Genomic DNA, 23,036 nt, shown 5'->3' on the forward strand with positions numbered 1-23,036 from the left:
AATCAGTGTTTTAGAAATTATTACTAATATAATATCTATTGATCATAATCAAAATTATGTCGTGAGAGCGCCGTTTGGTAGTGTTAATAATGTTGATTAGACTAACTTCTACAATAATGTAAGTATCTAGGAGTACTTGTTTAATTTACAACAATCTTTCCTTTCTTTTTGAGAGGAAGGAAAATGTATGTGCTATCAAAAAAGTAGGGATGGATAATGTTTAAATTTATCCTTCATATCTTTAAAAAGTAAGTTGATTTTTAGTACTCAACTCTATATCGTTACAATTCACTTACAATTAAACAAGAATTTTTTTAAATTACATTTTCAAATTATAAAACAAATTCAATTTTTTGACGTCTTACAAAATACTCAAGCCAAAATATCGCAAAAAGGAGCCTCAAAACCCAAGCATAAGTAACAAATAACAATCAAGAAATGACAAAATTCAAATGCATAGAATTAATAGATTATGGATATCATAGAAACGAGTAGAAACACTGTATAATTAAATCAAAGTTTCATCCAAACGCAATACGGTTGCACTTATTTTTCACATTTATTTTTATTTTTATTTTTACAGAGATCAAATCCAGATGTCGGAAGTGCAATCTCCACCGGGATACCTCATTTCGTGCGCGAGGGAGGGGCCTTCCGGCTCAGCTCCAAAGTCCACGAAGAACCTAGGGTTGATCTCGAGACCTCCCCTCTCCGTGTCCACATCAATCTGGAGCATGTGACCGCCTTTCTCCACGAGCTCGGGATAAAATTGACGGTCCCAAGTGCTGAACAGAGAGTTTGTAGCGTACAGCCGCTTCCCGTCCAAGCTCAGTTGTATCATCTGAGGCCCTCCTCTTAGTTGGTGCCCCTAAAAAAGTCGATACATTGTGGAAAAACAAAAACTTCAGTACGAATGCATACATTGAGATGACACTATAAATACTCAGACTCAACAAAACGTCATTTGAGCTCATTCAGTGAAGCTCGTTTGATTATATAAGTCGAGTTTGAACTTGACACTAATGGGACGGAGGGAGTATTATCTAATAAATTTCATATTATTATACTAAAATGATGAATTTTAGTAGAAATGTGATAAATAGTAAATTGATCTTATTTAGAACATTAATTGAACTTGAGCTTAACACTACTCGCCTTGGCTCGGCTCGACCTTACAATTCAGTGGCATACTTTCTTAGGAACGAAAAGAGGCGTACCTGGACTTCTGGTACGTCGGTCTGGTATGTCGTGCCATCTTCCGCCTCCACCACAACAGGACTTCCGTTCCGGATGGAACCTCCAACCCAAACCTGGCCTACCAGCCGCGGATTTGCAGGATCTTCGATGTTGTACTGCCTGATGTCTCCGTGAAGCCAGTTGGCTAGGTAGAGGAAACGATCATCAAGGGATATGAGGAAATCAGTTATAAGACCGGGCATCTCGGGTAGGATCCAGTTCTGCACCTTGAGTGGCTTCACTGATATTGCTACCTCGTGGCCCCAAGTCTCATCGGGCTTCTTGAAAAACCTTACCATATTGCTCGTCAAAGCACACCCCACGAAGCCCGTATCCTTGGCTGGATCGTGCAAGAACCGTATCTGTGGATAGATCATCTGTTATATTAAAGAAATGCTACATACGGAGGAAAATCATGATGTAGCGTACTGGTAGTAACCTCCAAAGGTAGGAGGCCGGTATTTCCGAGATCCAATGTCTGTTTCAGCTCTCCTCCTGGCCAGCTGTAGACATGCAAATGTCTCCCGTATAAACCCTCGGAAACATGCTGAAGGTTGAAACCTTTGGTGAAAGCCGCAGGAGCTCCCCATGACGTGCTGATCATGGTCTTGTGTCGAGGCTGGTACCAGAAATCGTATCCATATAGGGGGCTGTGCCCTGGTTTCTCCCACCTGTCGTAAAATTAAGAGCATTGGCCTTCTAAAAACAGAATTGAAGCACACAACTAGTCATATAAGGTCGTATACATGAGTTTAGCAGTCACAAGTTCAGGTCGAACAACGGGTCAAAATACACCTGACTAATCCACGAGAAGATATAAACAGAGCCTACCTTCCTTTGACATTAAAATCGGAGTCCAGCAGTAGAAATCCATTCCCTTCAGCATTTCCATCTTTATCTCCAAGACACGACACCATGATTTCACCAGAGGCAAGGCAGTGAGCTGTGTGGGGATATGCCAACCCCGTCTTCTGTACTACATCCTTGGGATCAACGACCTTATGTATAGATGGAGCCCTCGGATCCTTTTGAGTATCAATGGCATATATCCGGCCAGACCTGAGAAAATAGGCATTGGATGTCACAATCTGAAAAGTCACCAACAAATCTACACATTGGTAAGACTACAAACAACTTCAACACGTGCCAATGGAAACGCACAAACATAGGCCTGCTTACACTAGCGAAGGAAGGACAAGAAACCGCCGTGCAGCTGATGGATCTCCGTGGCAAGAGCTGCAGGCATTCCATCCAGAGTGGTGCAGCTCGTCTCCGAGGTAAGGCATGGGCAGCCGGTGGATGACTTGAGAATACGTTGGCGAAGTCGGATCAATATCCACAGTTGCAAGGTAATCTGGTTTCTCCTTCCCAGTTCCTGCCAACATTAAACAAGCACGCCAAGATAGTAATCAGGATCAGCAATTCAGCATCACCACCTACACTAGTAGATGAATTTATCCCAAATTTTTCCAACTCTATGAAAAAGGGTTTCAACTGATAATCCTCTTGAAACCCTAATCATAAACCACTGATGCAATTCCCTTTTCAATTTCACCTAATTATCCACTACTATAAATAAATTAAATACAGGAATCACCATACCAATTGCTCATGATTGATTTTAGCATTCCACATCAATAAAATTTCAAGTAACAGCACCCCAATCACAAACATTCCACCACAAAAAAGGAAAAAAGGGGGAAAATAGATCATTACAAAACACTAGCAAAACTACCCATAAAAGTAAAGATGAAGAATTCAAAAAGCAGAAAGAGTGAGAATTGTACCAGTATATATACAAGTGACATAGATTAGAGTTTCCTTGGGGCCAGACATGGCTTCAAGCGGAGTAGCGTAGCCAGGCCCTTTCTTACAGCACCCATTTTCCACCTTTGCATGCTGCAATGAAGCCAAATCAATATCTGTTGCCATCTCTCCCACACTCTCTCTCTCTCTCGCTCGCTTTCTTGTTCTTGCTCAACGCCAAGATCCCAACTTATTGAAAAAGATAACGCCTTTAAGGTTTTCAGAGTGTTCACGAGTAGAATTATGGCACGCAACGCAAGTACAAACAAATTCATTTATAAAGGATGATACAATCAGAGCATCCACGGTGGCGGCGAGCGGACCGGCCAGCCGATTCCCGGCGCAGGCAGGTCCGCTCGCCGAACCATTGCAGCTGGCGAGCGCTCGCCGATTTGCAGGCGCTAGTCGATGCGCTCGCCGATCGGCTGGCCGCCATTGCAGGCTCCCGATCGGCCAGTCGATTTTTTTTAATTTTATTCTTTATTTAGTTTTGACGGGTTTTAAATATTGTAATTTGGTCCTTCAATTATCGAAAATTACATTTTCGGATGGAGATTTATGTATAGCAACTTTAATGGAAATAAAAAAATTTCCAAGCTGGCCTGGCCAGGGGCTCTGCCCCTTGGACCCCGCTCTCGGCGGCGATGCCCCCGAACCCCCGTCCAATCATAACGAATTCAAACAAGTGTGCACTCCGCACTTCCAACTTATTTGATGTCTCATTATGATCATATTGATCAATCAAGTTAATTCAATTACACTAAAATATCGAACACCGGATAGCGGCGATGACGGCGAGAAGTGAGGCGGAGGGGGGCTCGTGTGTGGAAGATGAGTTTTTTTTAATTAATGTAATTTTTTTAATTAATGTAATTTTTTTTAAATTAATGTAACTTTTTTTAATTAATGTACTTTTTAATTTTAATAATATAATTGAATTTTCTCGTATCTGTGTAGTAAATTTAATTATGTATTTTGTGTGATTGTTAATTATTTGTTTTATACTATAATTTTGAGTGATGTGACTAGGCTATTACTGGGCTATTTGCTTGTTTTGATGATGTGACAGGAGGATTTTTAGTATTGATAATGTGACAAGAGGAGTTTGTGTCTAGGCTATGGATGAGCTATTCTTATTGTTAACTCTAAGTATAGGCTTGCTTTGTCTCCATACAAATTTGTCATCCCAAGAGAAAATGTGTCTAGGTGCAATAGGTAATTTTGGAAAGAGATACTCACTCTATCCTATTATTAGAAAAGGTCAATAGAATATGAATTCTACTTTTAAATATTAATTTTATAATAAAATATTAAATGTGAATTTCATTAATAAAAAAGTAAAGATTGTCAATTAATATAAGACGGATAAAGAAGAAAAATAGTGTTAATTAATGGGGCGAAGGGAGTAGTTTGATTTTTATTCCTGCAACTATGGTATTTCGGAATCAACTATGCTAGTTTGATTTTTATGATAATTGACGTTGTTGATCACAATCAACATAGCAATCAAAGTTTCATTTTTTTCTCATTCAATTTTGAAAGTTTATAGAGAAAAATTGATTGAATTTTATGTAGTTTGTAGAATAATAACATTATAATTTTAAAGTATTAGTAGAAATTTAGAACCAAATTAAATAGATAATAAACTAAACCAGAATAGTGCTCAATAATGTTCACATGTGTAGCATAATATTTTTCTATGACAAACTCATCCAAAATATTGATATAATCACAACTTTTAATGGTTTCATCAATTATATCCGGATTTTTTAAATTCGTTAAATTTATACTAACTTTTAATAACTGTATCAATTTTATCTCATTGTTTCGACTTTTTAACTTTATTATAAACTTTACCACTTATATCGACTCTATAATCAGAATTTCAGTCCAATATTGGAATCATGACATGTAGATGTCATATTATTTTCTCCGTAAATAAGTTTATATGCAAAAATATTACTAGCAATATTTTTTTATTTCTTCTTTTAGAAATTAACGATGTGAAAGCGATTGTTAAAGTAACGGTACACAAATTAAATAGATTAGTAAGACATTGGTAACTTAAAAAACCTCAGAAATAATTCAAATAATTATTAAAATTTGGACAATACATATTTCAAAACTTTATTTAGGATTAATATATCTATTAAAAATGGGCATAGCCGCATATATAGTGAGAAAAAAAAAAGATAAATGGCGTGAGATAAATACTTACTCACTACCAAACATCCAATCACCATCCTTATCTATATAACTTGGCAAATATTCGTAGATCGATCAATTTCCTCAAGTTTATCATTCCTTCGTCACACACACACACACACACCAAAATCAAATAATTTAATCAATCAGTGATAATTTAAAATATTACACCATATATACTTTTTGTTAATTCATTTTGAAGGCTTATGTGTTTCCCATGTGAATGAGCTCCCAAGAAATACACTTTATAAGTAATTGTTTATTATAAAGCTTTGAGGATATGAATATGCAAACAAAATAACTTTACATCTCCACACGACGAGTACATAATGATATACTTATATCAGTATTTTATAAATTGAATATTTTATTCACATCCTAATTGATAAAAGTGTGTGACTAATATTAACGGTTTCCGTGTTCGAATTGTATTTGACATTTATTAAATTACAAAAAAAGATCGGAAAAGTAAAAATTTAGTATGACTAATTTATTTTAAAAGAATAATACATAAATGATTTCATAACTATAGTATTATTAGTTGAATTAATTGTGAAATACTAGTAGATAAGATTTGTTTTTCCAAATAAAAAAAAATCAAATATTATTTATATAGCTAGTCTTGTTCTTGATTTTAGGATAACAGATAGGATATAGAGTTATTAATTTATCACAAGTTTAATTTTGAGCCACATGGCTTAAAATTTAATACAGTATCTAATTATAGCCATTTTATCGTGTAGAAATAAGAAGAATGTGTATAAAAGAAATAAAGTGGGCAGCAATGATGGAGGTGTGGTGGCTAAGCTATGATGCTATCCACCACAAAACACCTCTATTTTTTAAACTCTTAATCAAGTTTTCAATTTTTATTAATTATAAAATGTTTCACTTTCTAAATTTCGTTAATTAATTCGTATTCTTTTTTTTGTATTCAGTGATGTCTAAAGTTAAATGATTCATTTCATTATTTGTTTCGTTTGTCCAAAATTAATAATCTCTCTCGATTTTCTCTCATAATTTATTTTTTAATACTACCATTACCAAAATCAACTAGAATAGACATTCGACATCACATTCAAAAAGCCATGTAGACATTAGAAAAACATGATATTATTGAATAAAAAGTTACAAAACATGGTGACATTTTCTGATATTTTCCAAATAAAATATTAAGCAACAGTTCCAGTTTAGGTGAAGTGCAGCACCCTGCTCTTAGTGCATCTTCCACTATCTTCCAACTTTATAATCTTTGATCAATTTCAGTGCTGCTCAAAGCAAAATCAATGGAAACGAAACACACTAATTTTCTTCTCCATCTCTTCTTCTTCACACTCCTTACCCTCCTCACACCTCCAATCAACGCCGCCTCCCTCAATGCAACGGCACCCTCTCCATCGCCATGCACAGGCTCGATAGCCGAATGCAACAGCGACTTGGAGATGCTGATGGAATCAGACATCAGCAGGAGGTTTCTTGAACAAAAGAGATACATCTCACCGGGCGCTCTCAAGCCCGACCAGCCTGTATGCAACGGTGGAGCAGCAGGCCAGCCTTACTCCAGAGGCAGCGGCTGCATCCCCGAGCCATCCAATCCTTACCACAGGGGATGCTCCAGATACTACCGATGCAGGGATGACGCGTGATTCTTCTCAGCCCGGCCTCTCATGTTTTTTTTTGTTTCACTTGTATTTGCTGTTCAATGGTTCACACCTGCAATACAGAAAAGCTTCTGCAATAATCTATGTGACATTAATGGATTGTTAGCTCATAAAATGCAGGACTTCATTTCTTTGTTGTAGTATAAATCAGAGGAAAAAACTGCGTATGGAATCGGTCAATCGGATTAACATAATTAGGGCATGAATAACTATAGAAAACAGTTTCCATGAAGATATTAAAACAGGAAATACAATAGTTAAAACTTGCAGAAGTCACAAATGAGGCTGCAATAATTATCTGATGTCCATTCTTCGAAATGAAATATACGCTGCTCGGTGCTGTGAGCTCATTTGAGATGAAGCTTCCAGACCTCTCGAACATTGGATGAACCATCTGCAACCTCAGCAACCAGAGAAGAGGAAAGAAGACCTGGAGACGTTCGTATTAGTACATTCACACGGTCGAGAGTTTACATTTACTATTTGTGCTCCAAATGAAACCAGAATTCTTAACAATCATGGTAGTGTTTTTCTTTTCATATTTTTAGGGGGGAAAGAAAATCTTGACCATCAACAAAGAAAATCATTATTTTTCTTTGATATGAAGCAAAATAAACACAGTGCACTGATGTCTTAGAATTGCTCACCATCCTTTTCAACGAGAGAGAGAAAGCGCCTTGATCCTCCGCCAACCCCAAAATAATATTTCTTTGCTGCCATGTAGACAATTCCATGGGGACTACTCAGGCACTGGTGAAAGGAAATGAAAGGTGCTCAGAGAGAGAAGTGATTGAATAGAAAAGGAGAGATTAAAGAAACTAAATTAAACCTTCTTGATAAGTTTGTACAGATTTGGCAGTGCAGGAATCGAGTAAACTGTCTCTGCCATAAGTATGACATCATAACCAGTTCCCTGATCCAGAATCGAGTGCACTTCACCCCAGTCGCCGGAGAAGAACCGAGTCTCAGTGCTGATGCGGCCTTCCTTTACTTCACCAGACAAATACTGAGGATTCTCTTCCATATTAGCAGTAACATTGGGAATGGTGAGGCACCGGAGGACTTCTGCATTGAAGTCCTGGAAATGCACAGCAGCTGCCGCCTAATGCAGTGAAAGCAATGGTCACGAACTCACTGATAGATGAAGCAAAGTTGATTACAATCAAAATGTCACTGCACCTTTACTTACCTTTAGGCAAGCAAATATACCAGGAAGTCCATGGCCGCATCCAAGCTGATAGATGAAACAAAGTAAGCATGAAAGGGAGGTCAGACACAGAGTTACCATAATGAGTCAGCCATCACATAGCCTACTTCAGTCATTTATCAAATTCCAGTTTTTAACAAGAAGAAACCAATGCATCGAAGTCTGCTCAAAACTTTTCAGTCTATTAATCTTTTACCCGTATCATCCAAAGACTAAAAAAATAGAGAAGGTATATAAGATAGGAAGTCAGGAACTAGATATTACACTAAGAAGTTCATGAAAATCTCAAAATTTATTCTCCTATATCCAATTGATGATGGACATCTCCTTTGGAAACAAAGCATTATAATCCTTGAACCTTTCTTGAAAAATAGTAGCTCCATCATAAACAATGACTAAGAGCCAGAGGGCCTCGTTACAGCACAAGTATGCATACTAAAGTTTGTCGAATCACCTTAGCATTAAAGTCCCACCTCAAGAACTCGCTTCCCGGTGAAAGACAGCCTCCCATTCCCCATCTCTGAGTTAAGTGCTGCAATTAAATCTAGCGACCCCTCCCATAGTTTTAACCCTCCTGCACCCATCCACAAAGCATTGATCACTCCGAAAGCACATACAAATGAATGGGCAGAGAGCACAACTCTAAATATGTAAAGAATGATAGACATACTCATCGGTATGCATATAAAAAAACAATCTTGAAACAATACCGACCTTCATATTTACCAGGCACTAAATCTGAGTTGGACAAGGCAAACACCTCCTCAGTGCTTACCCTCCCCTGCAAGAACATCATCCAGTTCAGTTCAATCAATACTATTCAATGAAGTCATTCCATTCCAACAATTAATTAAGCCACAATCTCCTAAAAGAAAAGGAAGAAAAACAAGACCAAAATTGTTATAAAAAAAAAAAACAAAGTCACGGATTCCAAAAAATATTTGAGTTCCGATGTTTACAATCAAATAAATATATTGGAGAGAATTGTCACTCACCTTAAGTAGCGTAAGCCCAGCAACATCCACAGGCTCCATAGAGCACTTCGCATCTGCTGAAACCTGCAGCTTTGATTTCGTACATAGTTGATTATTAATCAAGCAATTTATTGTATCTTTTTGTTCAAAAACAAATGTGTGTCTGTAGAAAAAGAGTACCTCTGAGAGGAGAACTTCAAGGCAAGGCGGCGGGGGAGGGAGAGGCTTTTCTGGGAAGTCTAGGAAACCTAATCCAGAAGTGGGGTTGTCGCCGAAGAGACGAAAGATTGCTTCTTTAGGTGCATCGTTTGATTTGTCCGACGCCATTGTTGTTCAGTCGAGCTTCAGAGTTGTAGTTTTTACTTTTAAGGTTTCAATTGCAACTTTGATAAGTTAGAAATTAAAGAAATGGGCCTTCATCAATTGGGCTTTCCAATTCAGCTTCAATCCACTTGATCAACTAGATTTAATAATTAGATAATTTTTTTAAAAAACAGGATTATATCGTCACTTTAATATTTTCTCAAATGGTCCAATATCAAAAAAATTTAATGTGCTTCGTGTCTAAATTTATTAACTTGACTGACAAGGTGTATTATAATATGTCGTTTAAGAAGCCGAACGGTTTCACCACATTGTAATTTCGTTTTGTCATGGTATAATACTACCTTCATCCCACCACAAGTGATCAACTTTCCATTTTGGATTGTCCCACCACAAGTGATCAATTTCTTTTTTAACAAAAAAACAAAACTTCAATTCACTCTTTCTTTTTTCCATCTCTCTTACTTTTATTTCTTCTCTCTCACTTTATTCTCTTTATCTCTTACTCCCTCCATTTCACCATAGTTGAGGCGAAACTTTTCGGCACGGAGTTTAAGAAAGAGATGTTGAGTGTGTTAAATAAATAGATAAAATAAGTAAGAGAGAGAAAAATGTGGAGAGAATAAAGTAGAAAGTGAATAAAGTAGAGAGAAAAAAGTAAGAGAGAGTAAAGTAAGAGAGAGTAAAGTAATTACTATAAATGGAAATGACTCAACTATGAAGAAACTTTCCGAAATGGAAAAAATAATTACTATAAATGGAAATGACTCAACTATGAAGAAACTTCCCGAAATGGAAAAATGACTCAACTATGAAGAAACGGAGGGAGTACTTTTTTCCTCTCTCATGCTTTATTCTCTTCACTTTAATTCAATATAGTATATCATTTTCTCAAATCCCGTGCCAAAAAAACTCCATCACTTATGGTGGGACGGAGGGAGTAAATAATTTTCTCAAATGCTAAATTATAGTTTAACTGAGAAAATTGATAAAATTACAATAAGCTATTTTTGTAAGTTTTTAATCCCAAATTTGATGTTTTTTTGATAATTTGTGCCATTTTTAAAAGGAGTAGTGCAGATTGACATTTTATATAAGTACTAAAATAAACAATTTTTGTGCAGAAAAACTATCATCATAGTAGTTAGTTTTGATAGCATTGCCTTTTTTTCTTGCCCCCGTTACACTTATTTTGACATTTCTTCTCCATTCGATTATTTCCACACTTTTCTTTTCAACATCTTGCTATTTCGATACTGAACAGCAGAAAATAGTTGAGTTCAGTTACTTATAAATTGTATTTGGGTACAATTTCAATAAAAAAAAAAAATTTGCCCGGTTCAAACAGCATTGGTATTTTTTCCCAGGACTATACCAGTATTTGTACTGATATTTTTGGTGGACAAAAAGCTGATTGCTAGATTTTCAAGTTCACCTAATTTACTTTTCTTGATTAAAGTCGTTGCTTTCTTAAAATCGAACTAACACAATTGAGTACTCCACGATGGAATGAAATAGGAATCAAATGTTCGATCGTTCATACGCCTTATTCATAATCACAAAAATTAAATGGAGAATTCCTTCTTATAAAAACCACTAGCCAGATTTCAGGGTTTACACATCATGAGCAGATGATCATTTAAGACAGATAAAAATCACACAAAACAAACATCAGGTTCCATAAAGTGATAGTACAACATAGCAATAAAGTTTACCTACAGTGTAAGATGTTCTATACCTTCAGTGTTTCTTGCCACTCCTGTCACTGGTTTCTTCTCTTCCTGTTCGTCGTAAGGATTCGCCCTTAAACAAGAGCTGGCCTCTTCAGCATCCGAGCAGCCGGGTCTTTCAGTCAAGAACTGTTCCCAGAAGACATCATTCACCCGTTTCTGCTCCATTGCAGGTGCTTGCTTGGCAGCATCGGGTGAGGAAGACAAATCAAAATCCTCATCCCGGCGAATTCTATCAGCTGTCACTGTTAGGCAGTGATGGCCAGTATCAATAATGTCACTGTTAGGCAGTGATGAGGTACACATATCTGAACTTGATTGAGGCATCACCGTGGAGTTCTGGCTCTTGTTGAGCTCCAGAGTAGACGAAGCAAGAGAGAGGTTCAGCAGGCAGGAGAGGTGATCATCACCTTCATTGTTTGAAGTCAGGCTATTATGCAAGGAGTGCAGTTTCAGGCACGGCAAAGATGTATCCATCTGTAAATCTGAAGAAGCACCAGTATCTGATAGCTCCAACGTTTCAGGGGGGCATATAAAACTTGCTGTTCTCATATGGACGTCTCTTGGCCATTCCTCAATTCTGCCTTGAGGGCTTATTTCGTCTTCGTCCGAGCTCTGTGTGCTATGTGAAAGCAAGTTGACATCGGAAAGAGTTGTAGATAACTCCAGCCTGAGCTTATTGCAGAATTCTAGGTCTTGTTCTGTACAGTCAACCTCGGGCCTGCAGCTGCTATGATTTTCAACCGAAACAGTCTCCTGAATCAACTGGACACCATCTGCCTGCGGGAGTCTCCTCTTCTTATTATACGCTGAAAAATCCATTGATTCGAGCTTCTGAGCAAGGCGCTCAACAAACTGAGGATTTTGAGCTGACTTATTCAGGTAGCTTAGTAGTTTTTCCTGTCTCTGCTCCATACTACCTATACGCTTCGTTAAGTCTTCCAATTGTCCCTTAGCTGCAGACTGCTCCTCCTTGAATCCCACCAAATTGCCTTCGAGAGCAGCCTTCTCACGAGACAACTTATCAATTTCTTCCTCGTATGTCGCTCTTTCAGGATCAACCGGACCCTGAGGCTGACTGTGGCTGTGAATAGGCTTTCTACGATGAATATTCTTAAGAAGATGCTTCTGATCCTTCACAAATTCATCATTAGCAAACTCCCATCTCTCCGGATCAATCTTCCTGAATCCCTATAGCCAAAAACGTCCCTTTACGCGTTAGTAAACCACAGTTATGCAATGATATAGTTCAAATTAACTACTACTTCAGTTTTTCTCTTTCTGAACTAAAACGGAAATCTGTACTTCTCCAAAACAAGACGATAAAAGAGAAGCGAACAAGAGTTTTTCGAGAAATATTGTTTCAGTAAAACGTAAGCAGAGCCACACCATGAAACGAGAACTACACATAAGAAAATCGAGAAATAGATCCTAATTCATCAGCAAAAAAAAAAAAGTTGCCTCAAAAAACGATGTCAACAACCACAAATCACAATCAAATCCTAATTCATCACACACGATGGCACACGCAGCTCAATCTCCACCAACAAGCATGATCATCGAAATACATTCTCGCACAATTTCGATCTCTAAAACAGTAAGCGTTAAAAATTGAAACCCTAATTGAACAATTAAAGGGAAAACTGAACCACAACAGTTGAATTGATCGAGAAACATACGTATGTGTTGAGCTGGCGGATGAAGCTGGAGAAATTGTTGTGCTTGAAGTAGGAAGGGAGGAGGACGCGGGCGAATTCCGGTGGATTCCAGACGACGAAGCTCTTCGTGCTCCCGCTCCATGATACAATCGCATCTGTGGACGAGTCGTCCACCATCTCATACGTCTTCAGCAGGAAAGGCGCCGGGCCGCCGCCGCCGCCGGAAGCTCCTCCATCCATTTATCGGGAGTTCTGATTGACTGTGTAGTTGACTGGATTTTTGAAGGAACGGAAATTGGAGCAGTTGTTATAAGAAACTGTGCGCATATACAAAAAGGAATAAAGAATTCTTTAATCATCAAAGTAGACGATTGAGATGCCAACGCCAATTAGTGGTGTAATTTCAATTTTGACTAAAGGCAAAAATTGGCCGGGAACATTGACTCATTTTACGATTTTTGTTACACGTTATCTTTTGAATTTTCACATCTCAAACATTTCAACTTGGATCACAATCTGTCCAAAACTAACTTTTCCGTCAAATTTTAACGGTCAACGCTATTAATCTTGATAAAAAAAACGCTATTAATCTTGATTTTGATCAAATTAAGCCGTTAAGTATGATTACTAACTCCCTAATTATATCACTAATTATTTTAAAATTGAAATCTATTAAAAGTACAAAACAAATAAAAAAATATTAAAAATGATTTTAGACCTCATATACACATTCTCTCATAGGGGTGCGTTAGAATGATAACCATATTTATGGTGATAACCTAACCTATCATTTTATGGGTCAAAAATATCATTTTTTACTAAAAATGATATTTATACACTATAAAATTATATTTTTTCAGCATGCATAAAATGATACTTTTAATCCATAAAATGATATTCTGTTCTATAAAATGATATTTTTCCTCCATAAAATGAGGGTTATTAGGTTATCACCATAAATATAGGTTATCATATGATCACAACTCTTCTCTCATATGAATTGAATGCATCCAAAACATAATGGTGGCCTAAGAGAATAAGATAAGATAAAATCAAATCAAATCAAAATCCTGAACTCAACATATAGAATGAAATCATAATTTATGAAATCCAGAAAAAAATGATCGAAGAGTCAGAATTGTGCGAAACAGAAATTCAAGGAGATTTGGATAGAAATTGTGGTAATACTACTTACTATCAACTCTAATTGAAACGAATAACTCCTACACGTTGAGGAAGTTCGTCGGAGAATCGGAGAGCGGCTTTGAAGAAAAACGATGAACGTCGGCGGAGGGCTTTGAACTTCAAAGAGAGCGGCGTGCCGCCTCAACACCAACCGCTTCAGCGGCGGCGTGCCGCCATCGTTCAAATCCCTCGCGTTGCTCACCGAATTAGACCTCAGCAACAATCGCCTCTCCGGCGGAGATTCCCCGACGCGATCCTCTACATTCTAGATCTCGTCTCATTTGAGGTAGCTTAATGGGGCATTTCCATTCATTTTCTTTTTTAAAATTTATTTATTTTGTATTTTTAAATGATTTCAATTTAAAAATTATTAGTGATATAATTAGGGAGGTAGTAATCATACTTAACGGCTTAATTTGGTCAAAATCAAGATTAATAACATTGATTGTTAAAATTTGACGAAGAAGTTAGTTTTGGACCGATTGTGATCTGAGTTGAAATATTTGGGATGCGAAAATTCAAAAGATAATGTCTATGACCAAAATCGTAAAATGGGCATACGTTCAGGACCAATTTTAGCCTTTACTCTTCAATTTTCAACCATTAATTCATTCATATTTTTATTACTCCTATTATTTTATATTAGTATAAAATATTTTAAAGTTTATATAACTACACAAAAAGTTTATTTATATTTTAATTTTATATCATCATATATGTATAAACGTTGTTAACATTTTACCTATATAATGTTTATAAAACATGAAACGATGCAAAAGAAAAATCAATCTAACATAAAATAACTAAAGAACATTTGAAACAATATTTCAATGTGGGCAAAAAGTTGGCGTTATCTAAATATAATTGATGATATGCATTAAGTAGAGTGAAGCAAGAATGAAACTTTTACTTACTCTTTCAATTTCCGTTGTATAGAAATAGGCTATTTTTTCTGTCTTGTCTCATATAAATAGTTCGTATCAATTTATAGCAATTTTTTCTCATTATCTTTTACTTTATTTTCCTCCCTCTACCACATAATTTCTGCTACTTTATCCCTTCTTCTCTCTTATTTTATATTTTACTAATTACACATTAAAACTTGTGTCAACCTAAAATGACATATTCCTATGGGATAGAGAGTATATATTTATGCAAATTTCAAACTTTTTGTAATACTATAGAATAATGATGATATAATTTGTATGAATAATGTATGGAATGATGATGAAATGTTTTGTATGAATAATGTAATTATTGCTGAAATAGACTTTGTTCTTTTCAATGGAAGTGGGGAAATGTATTGGGGTTTGAACATTAGATTTTTTCTGTCATATATATGAATTCACTATTTGATGTCTATGAAAGAACCAGTCACTTTTTCGTCTCACGGTATTTCTTTTGAGACTGTCGCTAGCAGTGGGGGTCGGGAGGGTTCGCTTGCCCCTTCCGTGCGACTAATTTTCCTTTATCCAGACATAAAATTTTCATATCCGCCTCCTTTATTTGCCTCGACGTCGCTCTAAAGACTAGAATAATATAATAGTCATGTCCACTCTTTTCGTTTCTAAATCCTAGATTCGTCACTGATTCTCATATGTGTGTATGTGCTCAGTGAGCATATGCATTTTGTAAAGAAGGCGGTGAAGGAGTGGCGGCGGTGGTGGAGTGGGACAAGGATGCGGTGGCAGAGGAAGAAGCGGGGGAGGAGGCAACCGTGGTGGAGAATGTTGAGAACAACATCAGTCTATCTTTTCTTTTTCAGTCTATCCTTTCTTTTTCGGCTATCTCATGTATCTTTGGCTTATTTCTTTTTCAAACACCCAATTATTATTGTGCACGAAAAGTAGATGGAGAGAATGAAATTGACAAATAAAAAATATACTACTCCGTATAAACATATAAACGTAATAACTGTGGCACAGATGATAAAACAATTAAAACATGATATTAACATTAAGATAAAGATAAAAACTTATTTTATACTAGTACTTCATTTAGCATCAATGATTAGCCATGTAATCTTTACTTTCAATCAAACCAATCTACAATCATGCATTGTATAAAAAATCAGTTGAGTTCAACAGAATTTCAATAAACTTTCATCTGACAAAATTCTGAAATCCAATCACATTTATATATGTTCCCACAAACAAGCAAGATTTGCATCACATCAAAATCAAATATACAAACGTAATCATAAATAAAAACTAGTATATAAAAATTTTAAAAAGGGGTCGGTAAGTATTTTTTTACCAGAAACAGAGCTCTGCAAAAAAAAAAAACCCCCGAGGTCAATCAATCTCCCCTGGCGCATCTCGTGATGATCTCGCAGCCTCTGCCGTAGGAATTAGCGACGCCGGCGGCCTTGCAGTTGTAATACGAAGCTCCGGGCCGATCGCACGGCACCATATCTCTTCTCAGAGTGTCGTAGCTGATGTATCTCCGCCGCATCAGCAATGCCCTCCGATTGCTCTCTGAATCCATCACCTCCTCCTCTGCCGCGCACTCGCCGATCTTCCCCGCGCAAACGGTCTTGCTCAATTCGCCGGATTTTGGATCCGGAATTGAGGAGCAGAGGAGGAAATGCAGCAGGAGAAGGGCGCAAAAGGAATGCGGCTGAGGTTTGGGCATTTTGTGATTGAGAGGGTTTTTTTGTTAACAGTGGTGAAAATGGTGGGGAGTGAGATTGCTTTGGTTTTGGTCATTTATGAGTGTGCACCTACTACTCTGAGCGTGAGTGACCCACACAACACAAGGGTGTTTTTGGTTGCAGACTTTTGTCAAACATTTGGAAGTCTCTGTGCCACAATTAGATTACGGTAAACCTAATATTATTTATTGATAATACGTTGGAGATGCCCTAAGGTTTTCAGTTCCGGTGGTTAACCGCGGAACCGTTACCGCCGGTTCCGGATTCGAACCGAAACCTGACTTTTTTCTTGAACCGGAACCACCATATTTTGAATCGCGGGCCGGTTCTGGTTCCAAATATGAATCGAAACCGTGCCGAAACCGCCGGTTCCGGACTGTTTCAAACCGAAACCGTGAAAAACTATCGGAAAACCGTAAAATCTAGCCGGAAACCGACGGTTCGGAACCGTGAAAAACTGTGAAATACCGCCGGAAAACTGACGGTTCCGAACCGAAACTGTAACCGTCAGTTTTGGAACCGGAACCGGAACCGGAACCGGAACCGTGAAACACCCTCGTGGTTCGGTTCTGGTTCGACAATTTCCGAAACTGGAACCTGCGGTTCTGAACCGTAACCGCCGGTTCATGAACCGCCGGCATCTCTAGACGACGAGAACAATCGGACTATCGATGTGAACAGAATCGCACCTGAAAGTTAGTGCGACAATACACACCACCAATGGTCCGATCCGCTATTCAAAATTCTCTCTAATCTTGACATAGAACAATAACTATCATAGCTTCAGATTGATTATGGATATAATTAAATATTTTTTTCAGATATTATATGTACAACAAATCAAAGTTGAAACTATAAATAAATTTTGATTTAATATCACGGTGTAGTTTATAATAGTAACCTTTTAATTTACTATATTGTAGTATTTTATTTTATTTTTCTTAAATTAATTTTATAGTACCCGTACTATGTGTTAATTTAATTTTATAAATATTAATTAATTACAGGAGTACTAGTATGATTTACTCCACACAACTAAAATCTATACTTACATTCTTGAATGACAATGGATTTTAAGTAGAGTAGTTGTGTGTGATAAAGTAAAGTTTAAAATGTGATTGAATATTTTATTAAAAGAGGAGAAAGGGTTTTATATCCGAATATAGAAAATAGATATCTCGAATAGGACAAACTAAAAAGGAAATGTGGATATCTTAATGGACGGAGAGAGTAGTTATTTTATCATTTTATTTTTCTTTTATTAGTTCATTGATAAATTTGAATGAAATGAATCATATTTATGGGATGGATGATCATAAAGTACTCACCACTAAGACCATCTCCAAAGAATAAGACATATAAAAAAGGATACTATCATTTGCCGCCTCTGAAAAGAGAAATATATCCTTTAAAAAGTAACAAATTTCAAAAGAAAAATGCATATAGAAAAGTACCTCTAAATTATTTTCAAAAATAATAAAAAATATATAGTACGAGATAGCATTAAAAACATAAAGGTATAGTAATATCTTACATTTTCCATTAGAGAATAATTGTTCAAAGAAAACAAATATAGTTATAACTTATAACACATTATCTCCCCCCTTTGGAGATGTTCAAATAGCAAGACATGGTAACACGACCAAAATAATGTTGGTTTCTGGATTACAAGAGATAAAAGCCGGGCGTAATACAACCCAAAAGAAGGAATACAAGAAACGAAACTGAACTGAATTACAATGAAACAAATAAACCGTGAACTAAGTTTAGCCGAGTCGAGGAGGCCTCTTCCCGCAAGACGAGATACGCCCCGGTAGTGCTCTTCGGATTGGCGTGTCGTCCCCAAAGGTAAAACGGCTACGTCTCTATTGATGCAGCACCGCAATCAGTAGAGCTCCGGCGAACTGGATGGAGGAGAGGGCAGAGCTTCGACAGAAAGACAATGCAGAGAGGGAGAGAGCTTATGCTGTAATGCTTGTGAATGATGTTGTGAAATGCATGGAGTGGCTAGCCTATTTATAGGCTCAGTCCACTGCTGTGGGTCAACAGCCATGAAGGCTCATCATGGCAGATTTGTAACCGCCGACGGTTACGAGCGTGTGGCAGGAGTGTGTCATCCGTGTGTGGAGCGTGTGGATTTCTCACGTGGCAACCGTGACTGTGCCTCGCTTGACGGCGTGTCAAGCCACTTGGATTGCTGACTCGGCGGTGGTCCAAAAAGAATAGTTTGGGCCAAGCCCCAAGCCCAAAGACCACCCAAAGACCAATTGCCAAGATCCAAGTCCAAGTCCAAGCCCAAGATCAAGATCACGATCGAGATCGAGATCGAGATCGGGATCGGGATCGGGATCGGGCGGGGCGGGCGGCGGCGGCGGCGCGCGTGTGCGCGCGTGTGGGCTCTTTCACCCATCTTGGTCCACTATAATTATTAAGTAACATAAAGTCACTTAATTTATACACATTAAAAGATGTGTTAATCCTCCAGTGTGGGATAATTAACACTAGTTAATTATTCCCTAAGCTCCAACTCCAAGCTTTAATTAAAAGCTAATTATGCCCAACTTTAATCCACTATTTCTCACTCACCGGAAATCGGATTTGAGAAAGTGAATATACTACATTTATCTACGTAAAATGTAGATCGACGCTATGTCATTTAATTTCACAAAATTAAATGTCTCGTCACATTTATTATTTGGTCAAAATCCATTGACCGGGCATATTTAATACCATGATTTCTACAATCCCCCACATGAGTGGAAATAGCCGAATGCATATGCATGCAGACACAAGCTCAACCCTCGAGAGGTATATAAGCATAAGGATAGGTAGTTGTTGACTTTGAACCCTCCATAGTCGACACCATCGGATACACAGGCGGCTTAGTAGCGCGATGCTTTGAACTAATCCCCCACGGCGTGCACCGAGACAATGGTGTTAACGCTTAAACACCTCAACCTCATCCGTTCTCACGTTTTGTGTCCATTGCGGTCTTGGACACCACTTTGGATTCATAAGTGCGTTTTTTTTTATGAAGCGACCACACTTCGCACTTACATAGGTGATTCTTAGTCAAGTACCTTGACATACTTGGTCTCTTTGAGAATTCCATCTCTTTGAGATCCTTAAGAACCATTAAAAGTCATAGACTTAGCCTTTACCACTAGGCAAGCTCTCCAACACTCTATTGCTCTCTAGGGAATAGATATAGTTGAGTGTTTCTCATGAACTCTCATAGCTTAGTTGTCCCTTTGAACCAAGTTCTTGGGATCTCCAGTCATCATGGTTGGGTTACCACTATGATAATTCTTTAGTTTGTGGATTTCAAACCCATTCCCTCTAGCAACTTATTCATTTGATCACGGTTTAACCCTTTGGTTAGCGGATCCGCTAGATTATCTATTGACTTCACATAGTCAATTGTAATCACCCCTGTTGTGATCAAATGTCTCACGGTGTTATGTCGTCGACGTATATGTCGAGACTTACCGTTATAGAAGCCATTGTTTGCCCTTCCAATAGCTGCTTGGCTATCGCAGTGGATCAGCACTGGTGGCACTGGCTTAGACCAACATGGAATGTCTTCAAGGAAGTTCTTAAGCCACTCGGCTTCCTCACCAGCCTTATCCAAGGCAATGAACTCCGATTCCATTGTTGATCGGGCTATACATGTCTGTTTTGTGGATTTCCACAATACAGCACCACCCCCAATAGTAAAGACATATCCACTTGTTGAAAGTGAGTCTCTATTATCGGATATCCAATTGGCATCACAGTACCCTTCAAGTACAGGGGGGTATCTCGAGAAGTGTAGCCAAAGATTTTGAGTATGTTTTAAATATCTCAAAACCCTCACAAGAGCTCTCCAATGCTCTTTGCTTGGATTGCTCGTGTAACGACTCAACTTGTTCACGGCACAAGCAATGTCAGGTTGAGTGCAATTAGTCAAGTACATAATGCACCCGATGACCCGTGCATACTCTTCTTGTGCAACGGGCTCGCCTTTGTTTTTGCTCAAGTGAACGTCGAGTTCAATTGGAGTCTTAACCGGCGCGCCATCATAGGCTTTGAATTTATTCAATATCTTCTCAACATAATGTGATTGTGTTAAGATGATTCCATCATTCGTTCTTAGAATCTTCATTCCAAGAATTACATCGGCTAGACCCATGTCTTTCATGTCAAAGTTTCTCTTTAACATGGCCTTTGTATCGTTAATTACTTGAGTGTTGCTACCCAAGATTAACATATCATCAACGTAGAGACACACTATAACATGACCGTTATTAGTGCTCTTGATGTAGACACATTTGTCGCACTCGTTGATTTTAAACCCATTTGATAACATCACATTATCAAACTTCAAGTGCCATTGCAATGGCGCTTGTTTCAATCCATATAGGGACTTTACGAGCTTGCATACCTTTTTCTCTTGTCCAGGTACTACAAACCCTTCGGGTTGTTCCATATAGATTTCATCTTCTAGTTCACCATTCAGAAACGCGGTCTTTACATCCATTTGATGAATCTCAAGATTGTGCAATGCAGCAATAGCGAGAAGCACCCGGATAGATGTAATCCTTGTTACAGGTGAATAGGTATCGAAGAAGTCATGTCCTTCCTTTTGTTTAAAACCATTTACTACTAGTCGGGCTTTATACTTATCAACTGTTCCATCGGCCTTAAACTTTCTTTTAAGAACCCATTTGCATCCTAAAGGTTTAGCACCTTCGGGCAAATCAACCAACACCCATGTGTGGTTTAGTAAAATTGAATCAATTTCGCTTTGAACAGCTTCTCTCCAATGCAGCCCGTCTGGGCCAGCAAAGGCTACTTTTATCGATGTTAGTTCTTCATCCAACATGAAAGCAATGTAGTCAGGACCAAAAGTTTTTGGTGTTCTGACTCTATTACCACGTCTTAGTACTGTATCTTTTGGATCGGGCCTTGCACGCTTGCGCGATTCAGGTTCCGCATCTGCTGATTTAGAACTAGTGGCCTCTTCTTCCACTTGTTTAGAACTAGTGGCTTCTTCAATTCTTGTCTCAGAATTGGTTGAGACTTTTTCCTTGTCTTTGCAAGGAAATGTATTTTCGAGAAATACAGCATTCCTCGACTCAATTGTTGTTCCTACTGTAATAGTCGATATTTCAGACTTGTGAACAACAAATCGATATGCACTATTGTTAAGTGCATATCCAATGAAGATGCAATCAACCGTCTTAGGTCCGATTGTAACTTCTTTGGGCGGAGGAACCATCACCTTTGCCAAACACCCCCACACTTTGAGGTATTTGTAGGATGGCTTCCTTCCTTTCCACAACTCATAAGGAGTGACATCTTTTCCTTTGAGAGGGATCTTATTCAAGATATAGTTGGCTGTCAAAACAGCTTCCCCCCACATGTTATGTGGTAATCCTGAAGTTAGAAGCAGTGCATTCATCATCTCTTTTAGAGTTCGATTTTTGCGTTCTGCAACACCATTAGATTGTGGTGAATATGGAGCAGTTGTTTGATGAATTATACCACTTGCGTTGCATAACTCCTCAAACGGGGCTACATATTCGTCTCCTCTATCGCTTCGAATCATTTTGATTTTACAACCAAGTTGATTCTCAACTTCTTTCTTATAATTTTTGAACGCTTCTATTGCTTCATCTTTACTTCTTAAAAGATAAATGTAGCAATACCTTGTGCAATCATCTATGAAAGTGATAAAGTACTTTTTACCACCTCTTGTTTGCACCATCTTTAAATCACATACGTCCGTGTGAATTAATTCAAGGGGTTTTGTGCTTCGTTCAACCGAGTGAAACGGCAACTTAGTCATTTTTGCTTCAAGACAAATTTCACATTTATCTTGGGTATCCAATTCATTAGCCTTTAGTAAATCTAAATTCACTAATCTTTTAATAGCTTTTGAATTCACATGTCCCAATCTACAATGCCACAAATTTGAAGACTCAATCAAATAAGAGGAAGTAGATGCTTTATTCTTATTAGCCAGTGGCTTTGGAACACGCAGTGTTGCTACACTAAGCTTGAAAAGCCCATCGGTTACATAACCTTTTCCGAGGGATTTTCCAAACTTATACAAGACAAACCTATCAGACTCAAATACAAGTTTAAACCCCTTATTAACTAGTATTGATCCTGACACTAGGTTCTTGCGGATGTCCGGGACATGCAGCACATCCTTCAAAGTGATTGTGACGCCAGACGTCATCATGAGAATCACGTTGCCAACGCCGAGGACTTCGGACGATGCTTGATTCCCCATGTTGATCTTCCTCCATTCAGCAGCAGTGTAGGAGGCAAACTTGCTCCTATCTGAGCAGACATGAGCAGTAGCGCCGGTGTCGATGTACCAGCCACCCTTGTTATCCACAAGGTTAAC

At 37.9% G+C, this 23,036-nt stretch overlaps 4 protein-coding genes across 5 annotated transcripts; all 4 read right to left on the minus strand.

Annotated features, from left to right (window-relative positions):
- Positions 1–439: 439 nt before the first annotated feature.
- Positions 440–3,294, minus strand: LOC121809305 (selenium-binding protein 1-like). The gene is made up of 6 exons (XM_042209865.1): positions 3,024–3,294; positions 2,416–2,611; positions 2,068–2,295; positions 1,676–1,907; positions 1,218–1,598; positions 440–868 (listed from the first exon to the last, which is right to left on the minus strand). The coding sequence occupies exons 1-6, from the start codon at positions 3,166–3,168 to the stop codon at positions 587–589; spliced, it is 1,464 nt and encodes a 487-aa protein (XP_042065799.1). The 5' UTR covers positions 3,169–3,294; the 3' UTR covers positions 440–586.
- A 3,799-nt stretch (positions 3,295–7,093) lies between these two features.
- Positions 7,094–9,462, minus strand: LOC121808597 (histidine protein methyltransferase 1 homolog). 2 transcript variants are annotated; one of them, XM_042209164.1, is made up of 8 exons: positions 9,270–9,462; positions 9,111–9,179; positions 8,830–8,896; positions 8,589–8,689; positions 8,098–8,142; positions 7,738–8,010; positions 7,556–7,658; positions 7,094–7,338 (listed from the first exon to the last, which is right to left on the minus strand). In XM_042209164.1, the coding sequence occupies exons 1-8, from the start codon at positions 9,414–9,416 to the stop codon at positions 7,256–7,258; spliced, it is 888 nt and encodes a 295-aa protein (XP_042065098.1). In that variant the 5' UTR covers positions 9,417–9,462; the 3' UTR covers positions 7,094–7,255. The 2 variants fall into 2 exon arrangements, with proteins under 2 accessions (XP_042065098.1, XP_042065099.1); XM_042209165.1 differs by having other exon boundaries at positions 9,111–9,173; positions 9,270–9,461.
- A 1,504-nt stretch (positions 9,463–10,966) lies between these two features.
- On the minus strand, positions 10,967–13,141 carry LOC121808587 (heat stress transcription factor A-5-like). Its single transcript, XM_042209150.1, has 2 exons — positions 12,823–13,141; positions 10,967–12,334 (listed from the first exon to the last, which is right to left on the minus strand). Exons 1-2 carry the CDS (start codon positions 13,039–13,041, stop codon positions 11,129–11,131), a joined length of 1,425 nt encoding a protein of 474 aa, XP_042065084.1. The 5' UTR covers positions 13,042–13,141; the 3' UTR covers positions 10,967–11,128.
- Positions 13,142–16,284: 3,143 nt separating this feature from the next.
- On the minus strand, positions 16,285–16,620 carry LOC121807926 (protein RALF-like 24). Its single transcript, XM_042208257.1, has one exon. The coding sequence runs from the start codon at positions 16,618–16,620 to the stop codon at positions 16,285–16,287; it is 336 nt and encodes a 111-aa protein (XP_042064191.1).
- Between the last annotated feature and the right edge of the window lie 6,416 nt (positions 16,621–23,036).

This window comes from Salvia splendens, chromosome 6, assembly GCF_004379255.2.
Source record: "Salvia splendens isolate huo1 chromosome 6, SspV2, whole genome shotgun sequence".
NCBI classification, from domain to species: domain Eukaryota; kingdom Viridiplantae; phylum Streptophyta; class Magnoliopsida; order Lamiales; family Lamiaceae; genus Salvia; species Salvia splendens.